This window comes from Echinops telfairi, unplaced genomic scaffold (genome assembly GCF_000313985.2).
Source record: "Echinops telfairi isolate 266 unplaced genomic scaffold, ASM31398v2 ScPeMD7_3533;HRSCAF=4204_1, whole genome shotgun sequence".
In the NCBI taxonomy this organism is placed as follows: domain Eukaryota; kingdom Metazoa; phylum Chordata; class Mammalia; order Afrosoricida; family Tenrecidae; genus Echinops; species Echinops telfairi.
This window is the reverse complement of record NW_022107432.1, coordinates 31184056-31200650: the sequence shown is the minus strand read 5'-3', so window position 1 is coordinate 31200650 and position 16595 is coordinate 31184056. Positions and strand designations below refer to the sequence as shown.

Here is a 16595-nt window from a genome sequence, read left to right as displayed (position 1 = left end):
GTTCACTTGGCCGTGGCTAAGCGAGGTTTTCTGGCTGTGAGCTTGTTGAGGTTTTGGGTTGAGGAGACAGGAATGCCCTACCCTGTGGCCCTAGTATAGGCCTCTTCCTATCCTAAGAGTTTTTTTAATATTGCTCCTCTTCTGTAGTTCGGTCGGTTTGTCTTTTAAGACTTTCTTTTAGTTGAGCTATTACATAATAAAACAAGGAGCCCCAGTGCGAAACTGTTAATTGTTTGACTGCTAATCAAAAGGTTGGGGGTCAAACCCACCCAATGGCTCCCCTAGAGGAAGGCCTGGCCACCCCGTGGGACAGCTCAACCTAGTCACTGGCATCTCTGAGTCTTAACCAACTTGATGGCACAGAACAGCAAAGTTAAAACGCATTTGGTGGGTGTGCATTAGAGTCGTGGGAAAAGGTATGAAAACACTGGATGGGGCCCCGTTTATATTATACCATTGCTTTGCTATAACACCCCCCCCCCAATTTACTTATATCTTCTAGTCTTTGTTCAGTAAACTAAAGGGCTTCACAACTTGTGAAAATTCATTTTTCCATGAATGTTTTGAAGCCCCCTTATATATTTTTACTTCCCTCCATTATTTATATAAAATTTTTTTTAATTAAAAAAAAGGATAGGATTAACCAATTATAGGGATTTCTCCCTAGCCAAGAGAACAGAGGGGACAGAGCAAACTGTTCTCTGAGCTCACCTTGTCTTCAGGAATTATTTGAAAGTAAGGAGTGGGGTTTTTTTTCTCTTCAATATAAAAATGCCTTTTTAAAATAAGGACATAAGATGTGTCCATTTAAACATTTTTGAAAGAAGCACGTTTTTGGAACTAAAAACTAAACGAGTTTCTCAAGAGTGTGCGCCATGGAGTAAAGAAAGGGCAGGTGTGAGAAGGCCTTTTCTGTTCAGGCTCTGGGAGGATTACAAGTCACTGGCTGCCCTTCTATGGGTAAAGTCCACGGTTCCAGGGCAGAGGGCTGGGGCGCTACTGGGCTCCATTGCTCCATGGGGATGAAGACAGTCCTCAAGAACGTGCTGCACTGGAGTGCGTTTTTGGTGGAAGGTGACAAACCACCTTCTTTGCATGGTTTGACTCCTGTGAATAGTGGAAGAAGAGGAGTGAGTATGTCCTTTGTCAGGATTTGCTGATTTCTGTCCTCTCCTTACTCTGCATGCAGTGGACTGACGGCCCCTAAGCGCAGCCGCGGAAAGCCAGCCCTGTCTCGAATGCCCTTCCTGGACAGTGTGAATGGAGATTCTGACTACAATGACTCAGGTGAGGAACTGGTCCAGGCAGAGCTGAGGTAGAGTGGGCCTAGACTCTGCAGGACACTTCGAACGGGCAGCCAGCCCCTGTGCGCCAAATCCTCGGGCACCAGGCGGGAAGGTGGCCCTTCCACCCAGGTCATTCACGCTTTTTTTTAATTGGTGAATTTGAACAGTTCATGCATACGCTTGATAACAGAAACAGGAAAAGCCCAGAAGGACTTAGTACGAAAAGCAGCAGTCCCTTCCCGAGTAACAGTTTCCCCAGCACCTACTTCTAGCAGTCTCTCTAGTTCTTTTCCAAAGTAATCCATACGGACACAGCCAAAGGTCAGCACTGAGAAGCCTCCTACGTGCAGGATGTTCTAAACCAGGCCTTTTATTCACTTAGTTATGGACAAGGGAGCTTCCAAAAGTCCATGGAAAAATGTATCTCTTTGTTCAATTTTACATGAATTTTTTGAAGCCCCATCATCTTCTTCGAGATCCTCCTGGTTTGATCCCCTCAGAGCTGCCTTCCTGCTTTCTATCAGCTGCCCAAGGTTCCACTGCCAGAGGAGTGCCATTACACATTTAGCCCGCCTGCCAACGAGGGACATTGGGATAGTTGTTGCTTATTTGCTTTCGCAATCTCCAGGGAGCATTCTTGTAGGTAGAGCACTTTTTACACACAGGAACTGTGTCTATGGAAGTGAAATTGCTGTATGGAAGGATGCTTTCGTAATTTGGTCGATACAGCCAAGTCTGCCCTCATGAGGGCATGTCTTGCTGAATCTCCTATATAAACCCTGTAATTTCATGTTATCCAATGCTTTCAGCCCTCTCTTCAAAAGATGTTATATAATCCACTGGTCCAAACAGTGTGAGGGGACGTCACAAAGTTCATGGGGGGAAAATGTGATTAAAAGATAATGACATTTTTCCACAAATTCTTTTGAATCCCCCCTCATAAAATACCTGGGCCAAAGGGGTGGGGGTTGGGGCCAAGAGGAAAGGGCCTGGGTGGTGGTCAGGTGAAGCAGGTGCAGAGAGAGCGATTTTTGAGCTCACTGCCCAGCTTTCTAGGAAGCAAATGCATTCTCTGGATGCCCTGTCTTTGAAGCTGCTGCCAGCATAAAAACCTCGGAGCTGCTCTCCCCTCTCTCTTCCTTTTCCAAGCAACTCTATTTTTTCCTTGCATCAGTTCTGTGTGTGTTAATGGATACATGCCTGTATGTCCCATTACTGTCTGTGACTGTCAGCTCCCAGAAGGCAGGGCTCGTGTAGAGACATCCAGCGTCCAGCCTAAGACCAGGAGCAGACTGACACACAGTTGTGCTTCTGGTGGTGACGTCTTATTCTTAAAGTGTACGAAGATACATGTTTATGATGGAAAATGGTGCCAAAGGACATTGGCCTCACATTCCCACCAGCCTAACCCAGTTGTCTTCATTTCTCTGCTTATTTTAGGACCATTTTTAACCAAACACAGACACCTTTGCTGCTTTCCCCCCACCAATGCTATGCTTTTCTCCCCTTTGACGCATAATCGCTCTACTTCTCATTTATTTGAGCAGTGTATCTCCTGATCAGTTCACTATAGATTACGCAATCATTCTTCAGTTGTTAGGCATTTAGGTTATTTCAAATTTGTGACATAATAGGGTGGTCTATATTTTTGCTCAAAATCATTTATCAAGCTATCTTTCTTAACCTAGCTTAAGAATAAATTCCCGGGGAAGGAACTTACTGGAGCAAATGGTTCACACTTGTTTTTAATGGCTCTTGGCACGTGCCACAAAATCGTATTCTGCAAGGGTTGAACTGGTCTGTAGTTGCATCAGCAATGTGTGATGGCCCCAGCTCCCCCTTCGGAGTTTGTGTTTATCTTTCAGTTACTGTGTTCGACTCAATAGGTACCAAAGAAGGCATCATTATTAGCTTAGTCCTTTTTTTTTCCTTTTAAGTCACAAGGGTGGTTATTTCCTTCAAAACATAATTTCCACACTCTGGGGTTTGGCTTTTTTCCACAGTTGAGTGAGGTCACTTCCTTAGGCAAGGACAGAGTTGTTCCCGGGGATTCAGAAGCTTGTTGGAGTGCGTGAGGTGAGTTCAGGAAGCTGAGGAGATGTAAGGCCTGCCCCAGGCTGAACACCCAGGGCCTGGCAAGAGCAAGGAGGTGGAGGACCTGAAAACCCAAGCCTGCTGAGCCTTCTGCATCCAGAGAACTAAGCAGCTGACCAGGGCGATCCCTTTCTGAAGAGAACTCATTTAGCAGGAACGGACTAGGGATTCCTTTCCAGACATCTTTGTCCAGGGAGCTGCCTCCTTCATGGGGACTCCCTGCTAGAGAGGCCCAGAGAGCAATTCAAGGGGGCTTCCAAGAGTTTGTGGGAAATGGAATTATAGGAGAATAGATTTTTCCAGGAATTCTATGAAGCTCTTTGCCCTGTGGCTTTTTCTGAGCTGGAGCTGGATCATTTCCATTGGGCCCTGGTGCTGAAGGAAAGTTGCCCACCTGACCCAACCCATTAGTCCACAGCCTAGAGCCTCACAGCTTGTTTTTGGTAGGCCCTCCAGTGACCCGTGGTTCTGATACTTTTACATGATTGGGGGGAAGGGAAATCCAGGATAAAAGTATTTCGTAAGGGGTGAAAAAAATGCATGAAATTCAGATTTCAGTGCTTGTAAATATTTATTGAGCCACAGCCTCCTTAATTGTTTTTGGCTTGCCCATGGTTGCTTTCATGCTATTGTAGTAGAGTTGAGACACCCTAAGTAAGGCCCATAGACACTGAAAGACTTCCATCTGGCCCTTTACAGGGAAAGCTTTCTTGGACCCAAGGGAGAGGAAGGGTGGAGGGGATGTTGCTGATTCATTTCTGGGCTGCCCCAGTCAAATGGAGGCCACACTCAGGCCTCTGGGCACCATTCCAAGTCCCCTTGGGCACTGTCTCCTCCCCTCCCCCACCCCCAGGCAGAAGCCTCCTGATGCCCTTTGAAGACCGCGGAGACCTGGAACCCCTGGAGCTGGTGTGGGCCAAGTGCCGAGGCTACCCCTCCTACCCCGCCTTGGTGAGTCTGCCCCAGACACCACCTCCCACCCTAACCTCCCACGGGTGGGTCTGGCCCCTGCCTTGCCTCTGGGGCTTATCTGAGTGGATTAAGCCAACAGTGTGTGGTGAGGGTCAGAATGCCTTCAGCTACAGAAGGGAGGGAAGTCTTATCCCAGCCTGGGTGGGTCAGACCAGCAAGGCTCACAGCTAGGGGCTAAAGCTGTGGACAAGAGACTAGGGTTCTTAGGACTTTAATGGCATATGCTTATTTGATCATGCATGAAAGGTATATGAGATTGTGGTAGAGAATTTAAAAAGCTAATAATGTCAGGAAGGGAGGGGTGGCTCTCAACTCTGGCTACTTAGCATGACACCTACCAGAGTAAGGCCTTCAAATACCAAGGAAGGTTCAGCTACTCCATTTTACAAGGAAGAAAACCAAAAGACTGCTTGCTTACCTGTGGTCCTGTCACTACAAGCACCAGGGAGTAAGTGAAATGCGTGATGTCAAGTGCTATGCTCTGAGCCACTAAGTTCAAGATCATCCACAGCCCCATCTGTGCAGAGATAACTTCCGAAAGGTGCCTTCAGCCTTTTTTACTGCAACCTAAAGCATTTATAGGGCAGACCACACTTCATTCTTAACTTCTGTTTCACTTAACAGCATACTATGAGCATGAGCGTCTTAGGTCATTAAACAGTCTTCATAAGCATCACAGTAACGACTACATTGCGCCCAGTTGTTTGCATGCACCATCATTTAACCTAATTGGCCCTTTAGATCATTTTGAATATTCACTATGACAAACAGCATAAGCATTGGGCTAGCTCTACCTTTGTGCACATACATGTCTACAGTCAGTTCTACAGGGTGCCTTCTTGGGAAGGTGGGTGCAGTATTCTGTGGCCTGGCCAGGCTAGCTTTAGAAAGTTGGTTCTTGTTACATTCTTGCAGGCAGTAGCTAACAGTCCATTTCTTCCACGGCTTTACTACCCTGAATGTAATTTCATAGGGCTCTTTCTGTGCTCACAACACTCTGGAATCCCAAACTTTTACAACATAACAGCAGGCCTAGAGACATCTTTGAACAATGCAAATGCTGAGCTCCCAACCTTAATTCCCACCCACCCCCAACCTCCCCCAGATCCAAAGTCACTGCCATTAAGTCAGTTCTGACTCCTATGAACCTACAGGACAGGGTAGAACTGCCCCATAAGACTGCAGTCTTTACTGAAGCTGACTTTGCCCTGTGGAGTGGCCACCTTGTAGTTTGTAGCTGAATCCTTAGGGACTACACCACCAGGACTCCTTTGGTCCCAAACTCTCTGGGGCCAAATAGAGCCATGAGTACTTTTTAAAAGGCTTCCAAGTGACCTATAGCCAGAGCTGATAGCCACCACGTGGCCCTACCAGCTCTGGAATGCCCATTGTGCTCTGGGCTTCTCCCAGCTCCTTCACATCCATGACACATGATACTGACAGCAATCTTTTAAAATGAAGAGACCAGGGATTCTGATCCTCTTTGGGCAGGGTGAGGAAACCATAACCCCTGGAGCTAGTATTGGGGTCCACATGGCTGTCCGCCTCCCTCATTAGCTGGGCCAGGCAGGGATCCCACATGGTGGTCTCTGCAGCTGACAGGTCTAACCCTGGGGGCTGCCTTCACTCCCTATGCTCGGGGTCTGCCGTAGGTGATACTCTGGCAGCTTAGCTCACTGAAGGAATGCTTAAGGCTACGCAGGTTTGGGGTTTGTTCTTTAAAAACTTCCCCAGAAGGAGGAGTTTAAAAAGCGGGGAGCAGTTTAAAGTTGGTTTCATTTCTAGTCTGAATTATTTTCATAATCATTTATTCAGTATTGAAGAAATTCTACCAATGCCTGAACCTAGGTGTATGCTCTCTGTCTTTTCCTCGTGCATACCTAAATATGTACAAAGGGGCACTGCAGAAGGTTCCTGAGAAAAGTCCTTTCTTTCTACCCCATTTTGCCATTTTTTGAAGCTCTCACTTTCATCAATAGTGAAGACGTAGTTTTTAACATGAAAAAAAAATTTTTTTTGGACTGAAAATAATTTATTCAAATGATAGGTCTTTTGGAAAACTCCATGGGGAGGGCAAGTAATGCAAAACCCCACCATCCTAGTGTGTACTGTAAGCATTGTGTATCGTCTCTTTTTTTTTAATAATAGTGTATCCACATTTATTATATATTGAATTGTATCGCAATCTTTATGTTGCTTCACATCTGTATAACATTCCATTGAATGAGTGGACTGTTATTTGGAACAAAATTGCTACCGTCTTTGAAAGGGAGGGAGGAAAGGTCTCCTCAAAAGGCAGACTTACCTTGCTTTTGTCCTTGGGAGAGACTTTTTTGAGAACTCCTAGCGCCAAGGAAGGAGCCTTGGTGGCATAGAGGATTATGCATTGAGTTGCTAGTTACATGGTCAGCGGTTCAAACCCATCAGTTGCACTGTGGGGAAAAATGACAGGTCTCTTCCCTTAAAGATTTGAGAGTCTCAGAAACCTAAAGAGGCAGTTCTACTCAGATATATAGGGTAACTATGGGTCAGAATCAACTCGTTGGCAGTGAGTTTATTCTGGAAGGAGCCTTGTTGGCTCAGTGGGTAGAGCGCTCATTTGCTAACTCAAAAGTTGGTTCAAAACCACCAAGCTGCTCCATGGGAGAAAGATGTGTTGGTCTGCTTTCCTGAAGATTTCATGCCTTGGGAAGCTCTCTCTATAGGGTCCCAGTGAGGCAAGGTGGGCTTGCAGACTTGTTGGTTGGGTTCTCACCCCCGCAGCACCGGGAGGACTCCTCAGAGTAGTTCCTGTAGTTAGTAGTCCAGGAAGCCCAGGATGTGGTGGTTCTTGATAGCACCTTTAGCTTTAGTCTCAGGAGGGACAAACTAACAGATACACCCATACAACCCAACTCTGGGTTGTCTTGTTGAACCCCCTTCTGAGAATTGCATTTCCACCCTAGATAACCAATTGTATTTTAACAACACCCAGGTGATTCTCATAGCCCCAGGAATATACAAGAATCACCTGGGGATCTTGGGAAACTACAAGTTCTGATTCAGTACATTGGGGGTGGGGGGTGTGTGGAAATGTCAGTTCTTAGCAGGGAGTGGAACTGGAGTGAAGTGGTTTGAAGTCCTGGGCTGGCAGGCTAGACAGCCAGGGGGTGGTTCTCCCTTAAAGTCTTAACGGGAGCACCTGCTTTCAGCTGCTATTAAGAGGACCGTGGGGAAGCTGGTAGACATCCAGAAATGAATACTGAGAGCAGGTTAGTGTGAGCAGAGGCCCCCTGGGGAAGGGCACTGAGATGGCTTTGTCTCGGGAGAGGAGGTGGCTGCTGCCTCGGTACAGCTCAGTTCCAAGTCTCTCTGCTTCTGGGTGCAGGGATCATCAGCACTGTTCTGAAGTGCCTGTGTGGGAGGCAGCACAGGCCGGGGCCTTATCCAAGCCACTGGCTTCCACCTGCCCCATCCTCTTTCTGTGCTTGGCACTTTCTTCTGTCTTCGAATCACTGCCTCACAAACTTCCCAGCACTGGCACGAGGTTGGTAGAATGAGATGATCCTGTGCAATCGGGGCGTTAGCTGGAGACGTGTTGCTGTGCCGGTGCTACTCGGCCTTGGGCCCACCATCCTCTAGTGCAGTGGTTCTCAACCTGTGGGTCGAGAACCCTTGCGCGGGGGGTGTTGAACGACCCTTTCACAGGGGTCACCTGATTCATAACTGTAGCAAAATGACAGTGATGAAGTAGCAACGAAAATAATTTTATGGTTGGGCGTCACCACAGCATGAGGAACTGTATGAAAGGGTCGCTGCATGAGGAAGGTTGACAACCCCTGCTCTAGTGGCTCTTGTTTTCCACTCACCATTCCCCCTCTCTAGCAGCCCTCTGCATCCAGCCTTCTTGCTCTACAGTGAGCCTTCTCTCTGATCCTGGTGGGGCCTTTGGGGTGACACGGAGGTGTCACACATGTATGTGGTTGACACACAGGAAGAATTGTAGTCAGACAGGAATGGGTACTGCCATCCTCATAGCCATGATGCCTGGTGGGCCCAAGCTTGGGCATGAGTTGCGAAGATCCCAAGGGAAATTGACAGGCACAAAAGTGACTTCTACTCTTTTCTCCTAAAGGACATTGGGAGGGAAGGGCTTTTCCCATCTGGCCTAGATATCAGTATCCCGCTCAATTCTGACATCCGCTTCCAGCTAGCTCTGCTTCAGACCTGGGGCCCCTACAGTTCATTAAGCAAGTGCCTAGTTCCTGAAAAGACTGGTCAGCCTCAGATTAGACTAGTGAAAGAGTCAAGAGTTCTGTCTTGGGGTCCTGGAAGTGGTCAGCCTCTCCATTCCATGGTTTGGGGCTTAGCAGAGCCCCTGCAAAGCGTTATCATGGGGTGACTCAGCATCTAGTCCTGGCTAGGGTTCCTTTCCTGCCCTTGCTGAGTGCCTCCATCCTTTCCTCCCTCCAGATCATCGATCCCAAGATGCCCCGGGAGGGCCTCCTGCACAATGGTGTCCCCATCCCAGTACCCCCGCTGGATGTGCTGAAGCTGGGAGAGCAGAGACAGGCAGAGGCTGGAGAGAAGCTCTTCCTTGTCCTCTTCTTTGACAACAAGCGTACCTGGTGAGTGGGCAATGCTACCAGGGAGGGTCTGCACCAGTTATGCCCTGTGGGGCCCAGGCTGGGAGGCTGCTGGATGCTGAGGAGCCGTAAAGGTAAACAGAGGGGCTGTGGCCTGTCCCCGGTCTCCCAAAGTGAAGGGTGAGGCACTTTCTGCATGTAGCCAGTCTACTCCGTAGGTTGTGGTAACTGTCACAAATCAGTATTGTACTGGGGATCCATTGGGGAGAACCCTCGAGTCAGGGCCTCTGGGGGTGGGAGACGCAGAGGAAAGAGTTAAACTGTGATGCGCTTAAAACTGAAGCCACAGCTATTCCTGCAGGAACTCTGGAGCTAGGTGGTCATGTGGATGTGTCTGGAATTGGGGCTGTATCTTTGTGTCCCGTCCCCAATCCCCCATCAACTAATCACTGAATGCCAGCTGCCCTGGGGAGGGGCCAGACAGCTCTTTGGATGGAGGGCGATTCCTAGAAAGACTTCACTGGGAACCTGCCAGCTGGCAGCATGAGTGTCTCAGTCCCAATGGGTTTCTGAACAACTCAGGGAAGGCCCTGCAAGGGCTTCCTTGCCCATGGTTTCCCCACAGCTGGATTTCCTGGGCCCGAGTGCTTCTGCCCAATGAGGAGGTAGGTCTAGCTGGCGAAAATAATGATGCTAATTGTGATGATAATAGCAACAGCCACTTATTGAGTGGCAGTCTCCTTATTCAAATGCTTTATATCCATGATCCCATTTAATCCTTATTTAAATCCTCATTAATTCCCTCACAATCCATTTTGCAAATTAGGAAAATGTGCAGAAAGCCAAGACCTCAGAGTCAGAGCTGGGCTATAAACCAACCTTTGGCTCCAGAGACTGTGCACTGACCCACGTGGTAGATTGCCTGGGGAGTGCTCCCAGCTTCCCTCAGAGCCCTCCAGGCTGGCCCAGCCAGTTCAGAGCATGGGACATAGGCCTCTCCCTGCTCCTGGGCCCTGACTGCCCTCCAGGCCTAGTTAGTGCTGGATGCAGGAAAGGACCTGGATGCGGAGCATGACGCATCACGTCACACCACCACACCACACAACGACTTGTTACACCGACTCTTGGCAGTAGCCTGCCTAGCATGTCCCAGCCAATTCTTCATCACTCTCTCTTCCCTGTGGCCTTGCTGGTCTTAGGCCATTGGGTCTCAAGGAGGCCCTTCATGGGACCTGTTCTGACCCAGGCCTCTTGGTGTGCTTCCATTTCAGGCAGTGGCTCCCAAGAGACAAAGTCCTGCCCCTGGGTGTGGAAGACACCGTGGACAAGCTCAAAATGCTGGAAGGCCGCAAGACCAGCATCCGCAAATCTGTGCAGGTGGCCTACGACCGGGCCATGATCCACCTGAGCCGTGTCCGGGGGCCACACTCTTTCGTCACCTCCAGCTACCTGTGAAGGCAGGGTCTGGCCTGTGGCTGCCAGCCCTGCCTCCGTCCCATGGGGCACAGAGATGTCTTCCTGCCCCAGCCAGATGTTTGGCTGGAAGTTTCCCCCTTTCATGGCAGGCCAGGGGCTGGGATCGTGTTTCCCCAAGAGCCAGGCCCCAGCTTTGACCAACTGCATGGCTCTCCTGGCAGGCCTGCTATGTGCCAAAAACTCCCACAAGGTCCCTTCGGGGATAGTCCACTGAAGAGCCAGCTAGAAGTAGAAATTGCTGAGGAGCCCCGGGCCCAGTGTTCCTGGCCCAGTGTACGAGGGTCCTGTGCTCCTCGAAATGCTGCCTGGCTCCTCCACCCCACTTCCAGTTAACTCCACCTCAGGGTGGCGAGGCTCTGACGTTAATCCCAGAGGTGCTGTGGATACACTAGGGCCCTACTCAGAACCTCACCAAACTCCCCCTTAAACCTACCTTCTCACCCTTTACTGTTCTCATGTTCTGCTCTCAGTCACTCCCCCGCCCCCCTCCCCCCCAATTCCTCCCCATGTTCCTTTCCTTCCTCTTTCGTGCCAAACTGACAGAAACCATCCCAAAGTGATCTTTTTCTTAAATGTCTTTACTGCCTCAGTCTCCTGAGGCCAGCTGCCGAGCTTGGGTGGGTGCCCCCACCTGGCTCCTAACCTTAAGTTCGCATCTGCCACAGACCCACCGCTGTGAGCACCTTCCCCCTCAGACTGCACGCAAGGCCCCTCCTGCTCCTGGCCTTGCTGAAGGGTGGGCTGAGGCTAAGTAGACAGGTTTACCAGGCTAGGCTCTGCTTGTGGTGGTGGGGTGTCCATCTGTCCACTGGATGTTGAGGGCTATCTGAAGTAGAGCTGCTTCGTGCCCTTCAGCTGGGTGTACCCCTGACCATCCTGTCCTTTCCTCTCTGCATGGACTTTTATTGATCTGAATCCACACCCTCAGTATCACTTCGCCACCTGGGGCTGGCCTGGGGCTTCAGTCACCATCGTCCTGTCCTGCCCAGCCTCTGCTGCTCCCACCCTCAAACTCCAGGGAATGCCACATTTGGATTTCAAACCTTCCCTACCGTTTTCCCTTCCCTCTTTCCCTTCAGGGCCCCTCCCTCCCCATACCGGCTCAAAATGGAAGGAAAAAAAAAACTGTGAATGGGGAACGTTGACTGACAAACCACCGCCGCTCTCAGCGCTTCCGTGCTGGGTTGCAGGCCACTGGTCGCCATGTTGCTTTCTAACCTGACCGGGTTTGGTGGTGGTGGTGGTGTTTATCATGAGTTTACATTTTGTTGCAGGGAAGTTTTGGATACAATGAAGTCGCTAGGGCGATCACTGCCATTTTTACACACTCGGCTTTTTAAAGAAATAGAACCAACCACGCGGCAACTTCTTACCCATTTGGGACACGAGCCAGAGTTTAAAAACAAATCCAACAAAACTATCTGTGACTAGAGGATGGGGTTTGGGATTTTGTACAATATTAAAACTGCAATACAGCCCGTGGCTAGGGAAGGCCATGGTGTGTACATAGATCACTGTAAAATACTGTTCTAAGTTATTCCAGCCTGTCGGTGCCATGACTGGAGTCCCCCATTGTGTGGCTGAGTGTTTGGAATGCACACAGTGTCGTTATTTAAAGGAGCCAACATGTCCCCTCTCCCCAGGTAGTTGGTCAGCTGTGGACTTTGTGACCTGTGTCTCAACCTGTGTTTAAACTCTTGGGGTTTTTGCCCTCACTCTGTCTCTCTACACCTTTCTTCCCTGACACACTCGCCCTCTATTCCACCCCCACCCCCAACTCTTGTCTCTGAATCTTCCAGTCTCTGAGTCTCATTTTTTTAAATACTCTTTTAGAACGAGAAACGGCTCAGATCCTGCTTTGGCATGGGGCCTGCGGGTCTCTGCCGCGTCTGCTGTGAAGCACATGATGCTCTATTTATTGTAGAAAGTGACTTTATTTGCTTTCTAGAATTGTTTATAACAGATGGTATAAGAGGTAATAAACAGAAAAAAAAATCTATGCTTGTAAAGAATACAAAAGTTAATTTTACCTACTATAATATGACTGTCTACAACTTATTTTCTCTCTGAGAAATAAATGTTCTAATGGGCAGCAATTGCTGTGGCTGTGCTTGGTGTAATCAGTGGGGGGCTGTCCCACTTTAATTCTTAGCCTATTCCCTCCTCAGAAAGCCTTATTGTCTGGTGCCACAAAGTCTGTCTGACTCATCACAACCCTGTGCACAACAGGGAAATGAGCAGGCCGGGCTGTGAAAAGGGGCTGGCCAGCTTTTGCACGCTGTTAGGTTGAGTAGGGTGAGAAGTCTCTTGGATGCCTAGGAAAGGCATGTAGATGGCTCTGACTTTTGTTTCCCTCCCGAGTACAGGTGGCTCCTTCCCTTCTGGAAGCTGTGGAAGGTCTGGACCAATCCCCACATTCATTTCTCTGGCCACGCTCCTTGGGAGCATCTGTTCTCCATTCGGGTGAAGGAAATGGGATGGCCCCTGGGCACTTCTGGTTCCTGTTGATCATGCTAGCTGAATTCTAGATGCAAGATGCTCCAGCCTCCTCCATCGCTGGGATCTCATTCTGTGGGTGGGTAGCTGGGACAGAGCATGAGCTGCGCTTTGTGAACCGGAGAGGTCCCTGGAGCTTGTCTTGTCTTCATTTTACACCTGAAGAAGCACATCCAGCAGCAGTGGGGCTGGAAAACTGGCCCAAGGCCAGCCAGCTAATCCATGCCCTCAGAATCCCAGAGCAAGGACCTGGCCAAGGCTTGCTTCCTGTGCCCCACAGCATCTCAAGGCTGCAGTTCCCTGTCCAGTGCTATGCTTCCCTCGGTGGCCAGGGCTTCAACCTTTTCAGAAAGGGGCATTACACTTTGAAAGAGGTCCTACCGTTTCTAAGACCAGTTTCTCTGGCAGGTGGGACTTGGACCTGTATTTCGAGAGGAAGGGAGGAGCAGGTGACAGGTCACTGGAGGTGATCACTGATGGCCAACCGGGCAATTGGAAGGATGTCTGAGGAGGCTAAGGTGAAGAATAGACCTGAAGAAAAGCCGCCTACAGGAGAACCCTGGTACTCGACCGCATCAATACTCGACATCATCGGGTTTTGACGTGAAATGTCGAGAAAATTTTGCATTGAAGCACAAACAAAACATCAGAATCCGACCCGACACACGTGGTGTTTGTGAACAGAAGCAATTTGTGCTTTGGTCTTGGCGTTAGTATGCATTGTTTAAACCTTTTGCGGCTGTGTTCCAAGCGTTTTGCTTTAATTTTCTTGGGTTTTGTGGCTTTCTATATACTGTTTCTAGATTAAAAACGGGTCCTTAGAGTTTTCTGAAAAGAATCGAGATAAGGAACTAGTTAACGGTGTCGTTGACACTGTTGATGGTCATTTGGTAAATCCTTTTAGAAAACAGTTCAGGAAATGGCAACAGCAGACCACATAGATTTTTTTAAGAGAAAGCCACCCAGGTCCTCGTGAAAAAAGGCAAAGAAGGGAAATAACTCCTGAAAAGCAGCTACCGGTTCATTTTACGGAAGGGGGAGTCCCCTTCCAAACAGTGGCTCTCTCTCCATCCCTCGTCTCCACATCCGTGTCCACAGACCCAGATCCTCATCAGTCTCAAGGTATGGGCCATACTGTAGTTGTTAAACACTTTTAATGTTGTGTTTCTTATTTAAATTATATTATTTAACTCTGAACTTATTTTCTCTTAATGTTTTGTATGAAAAGGCAAGGTCAGGATAAAAACTTGGTGGCCGAGAACGGATTATTCTGTTTTCAGTTAATTCTTATGGGAAAAATTGATTCGGAACCCGACTGCATCGCATTTCGATGCTCCTTTTAGAACGGATTGGCGTTGAGGGGGCGGGGATGGGGGTGAGGCTGGAGACAGTACCATCAGAGGAATTGGGGCCCCAGAGAAGGCTCTTCCAGAGAGAAAGCCCTGTGGCTCTTCATGGCCCCACTGGCTCATTTCACAGACGTAGTAAAAGGAAGGAAAGGTCTGTTGGGTGCTCAGCATCTGCAAACAGAAGATCAGTTTCTACCTACCACTTTCAGAACCTTCTAGAGCAATGGCTCTCAACCTTCCTAATGCCACACGACCCTGTCACTCAGTCCCTCATGTGGTGACCTCCCCCAACCATAACATTATTTTTGTTGCTACTTTATAACTGTAATTTTGCTACTGTTATGAATCGGGCGATCCCTGTGAAAGGGTCGCTTGACCCCCTAAGGGGTTGCAACCCACAGGTTGATAACCACTGTTCTAGATTCATGTGGAAAGTGTCCTTAGGAATTTTACCAAAGCTGTGGTTAAAAATCTATGGACTCAAAAAAACAATCCATGGACTCAAGTCAAAAATGGTCAAGTATGGGAGCATGTGAGGGCACTCTGACTAGCAATAGTCCAAGTTTTGTTTTGTTTTTCTTAAATGCACATCTCTGTCTCTTTAAATCATTTTATTGGGAGTTCTTACAGATAGAACAATCCATAATTCATTTAGATCAAGCATAATTGTATAATTTCTACCACCATCATTTTCAAAACATTTTCTTGAACTCTGATATCAACTCCCCCTTATCCCCTCCCTCTACCACCTGCGGGAGTCCTTATTATATATTTTTTTTGCTGCATCTTGCACCACCCAATGTATCCGTTCACCTACAATTCTGTTATTCGTTTCCCTCGAGTGGGGTTTTCCAGTCATTGTATCAGTAGTCTCCCCCACTCTCTTCCCATACTCTCAGGGAATCGTTACTTCCTTTACTATTTCTGCAGGGTTTATCTATCATGCATGGAATGATCTTAATTATGCAAATGAACATATGCAAATCTAACAAGATTAAAGAGGTAAAACTAAGACCATAATAGTAAAAGGAGGAAATATTAAAGAACTAGAGCAGAGTTATGTGTTCCATCACTGCTATACTGCACCCTGGATATATCATCCTTTCCCTGTGGCCCTTCTGTGAGGGACTGTCCAGTTATATTACTAGGTGGATTTGTGGCCTCTACTATGCCTACGTTCCTTCGTCAATTTGATTACTTGTATTTGAACTTGTGATACCTATACCCATCAATACCTCATGATCACAGGCTGGTGTGCTTCTTGCATGCAGGCTTTGTTGCTTCCCTGCTAGATGGCTTCTTGTTTAACTTCAGACCTTTAAGACCCCAGGTGCTCTATCTTTTAATAGCCAGGCACCATCAGCGTTTTTCACCACATTTGCTTATGCAACCATTTTGTCTTCAGCAATTGTGTTGGGAAGGTGCGTATCATTATTGCCACATTATTAAAACAAACTGTTCTTTTACCAAGGTAAGATTTAAGTAAAGGCCCAAAGTCCATCTGCTTCCTTATTGTGTGTGTGTGTGTGTATACATATACACACACAAATCTATATATTTACATATATGCATATTTATACCAATACATATAGTTTTTACTTTCTTGTTCTTTCATCTTTTTCTTCTTTCTTTCCTCCTGCCCCACTATAATGTTTACCCATCATTCACCTCTTAGTAATTCCTCTTGGGTACATTTCAATTGATCAAACACAACCAGGAACGTACACACTCCTCACCGTGATTTTAGATACTTGCTGTAATAGTCCCATTTTTCTACCAACTTTAAAATATTAAAAACATTCACCTCTTAGTAATTCCTCTTGGGTACATTTCAATTGATCAAACACAACCAGGAACGTACACACTCCTCACCGCGATTTTAGATACTTGCTGTAATAGTCCCATTTTTCTACCAACTTTAAAATATTAAAAACATTTACTAACATCTCGGAAGTGTTGGGCTGGATTCTTCAGAGAAGCAAAACTAATGCCATAGGTGACAATCGACAGAAACGTACATCAAAATGGTCCTCACAGGTGTAAAAGCAGCTAAGTCTGATTTCAAGTCAGTGTGTCAGAGTAGCTTCAGGGGCCGATGAGCCCAGGGTGGCAGGAACACCACAGGCTGCAGAGGCGGATGAGTCCAAGGTCGGCAGGTGAGGCTTGTCCCTGGAGAGGTGAGTGTATCCAAGGTTGGTCAGAAAGCAGGCCACTGATGATTCCCAGGATCAGCAGGAAGTTAGCTCCAGGACCCTATATGAGCCAGATACAGGGTCCAGATCCCGCAAAATGAAAAAAAGCAAGCTTCCCACAGCATCTTTTGGCTCCGGAGGCTCAGAATCATGGTCTTGGGGGAC

At 47.9% G+C, this 16595-nt stretch overlaps 1 protein-coding gene across 3 annotated transcripts in view; it reads left to right on the top strand.

Moving 5' to 3' along the window:
* BRPF3 (bromodomain and PHD finger containing 3) overlaps window positions 1-12489 on the top strand; it is a 37266-nt gene extending 24777 nt beyond the window's left edge. For 2 of the 3 annotated variants that reach the window (XM_045294745.1, XM_004710735.3), the window contains 4 exons: window positions 1190-1287; window positions 4234-4331; window positions 8805-8959; window positions 10189-12489. In XM_045294745.1, coding sequence (XP_045150680.1) covers window positions 1190-1287; window positions 4234-4331; window positions 8805-8959; window positions 10189-10372 — 535 coding nt within the window. In that variant the 3' untranslated portion in view covers window positions 10373-12489. The remainder of the gene's footprint in view (window positions 1-1189; window positions 1288-4233; window positions 4332-8804; window positions 8960-10188) is intronic. The other variant, XM_045294744.1, reaches the window with a different exon arrangement.
* Window positions 12490-16595: the final 4106 nt, after the last annotated feature.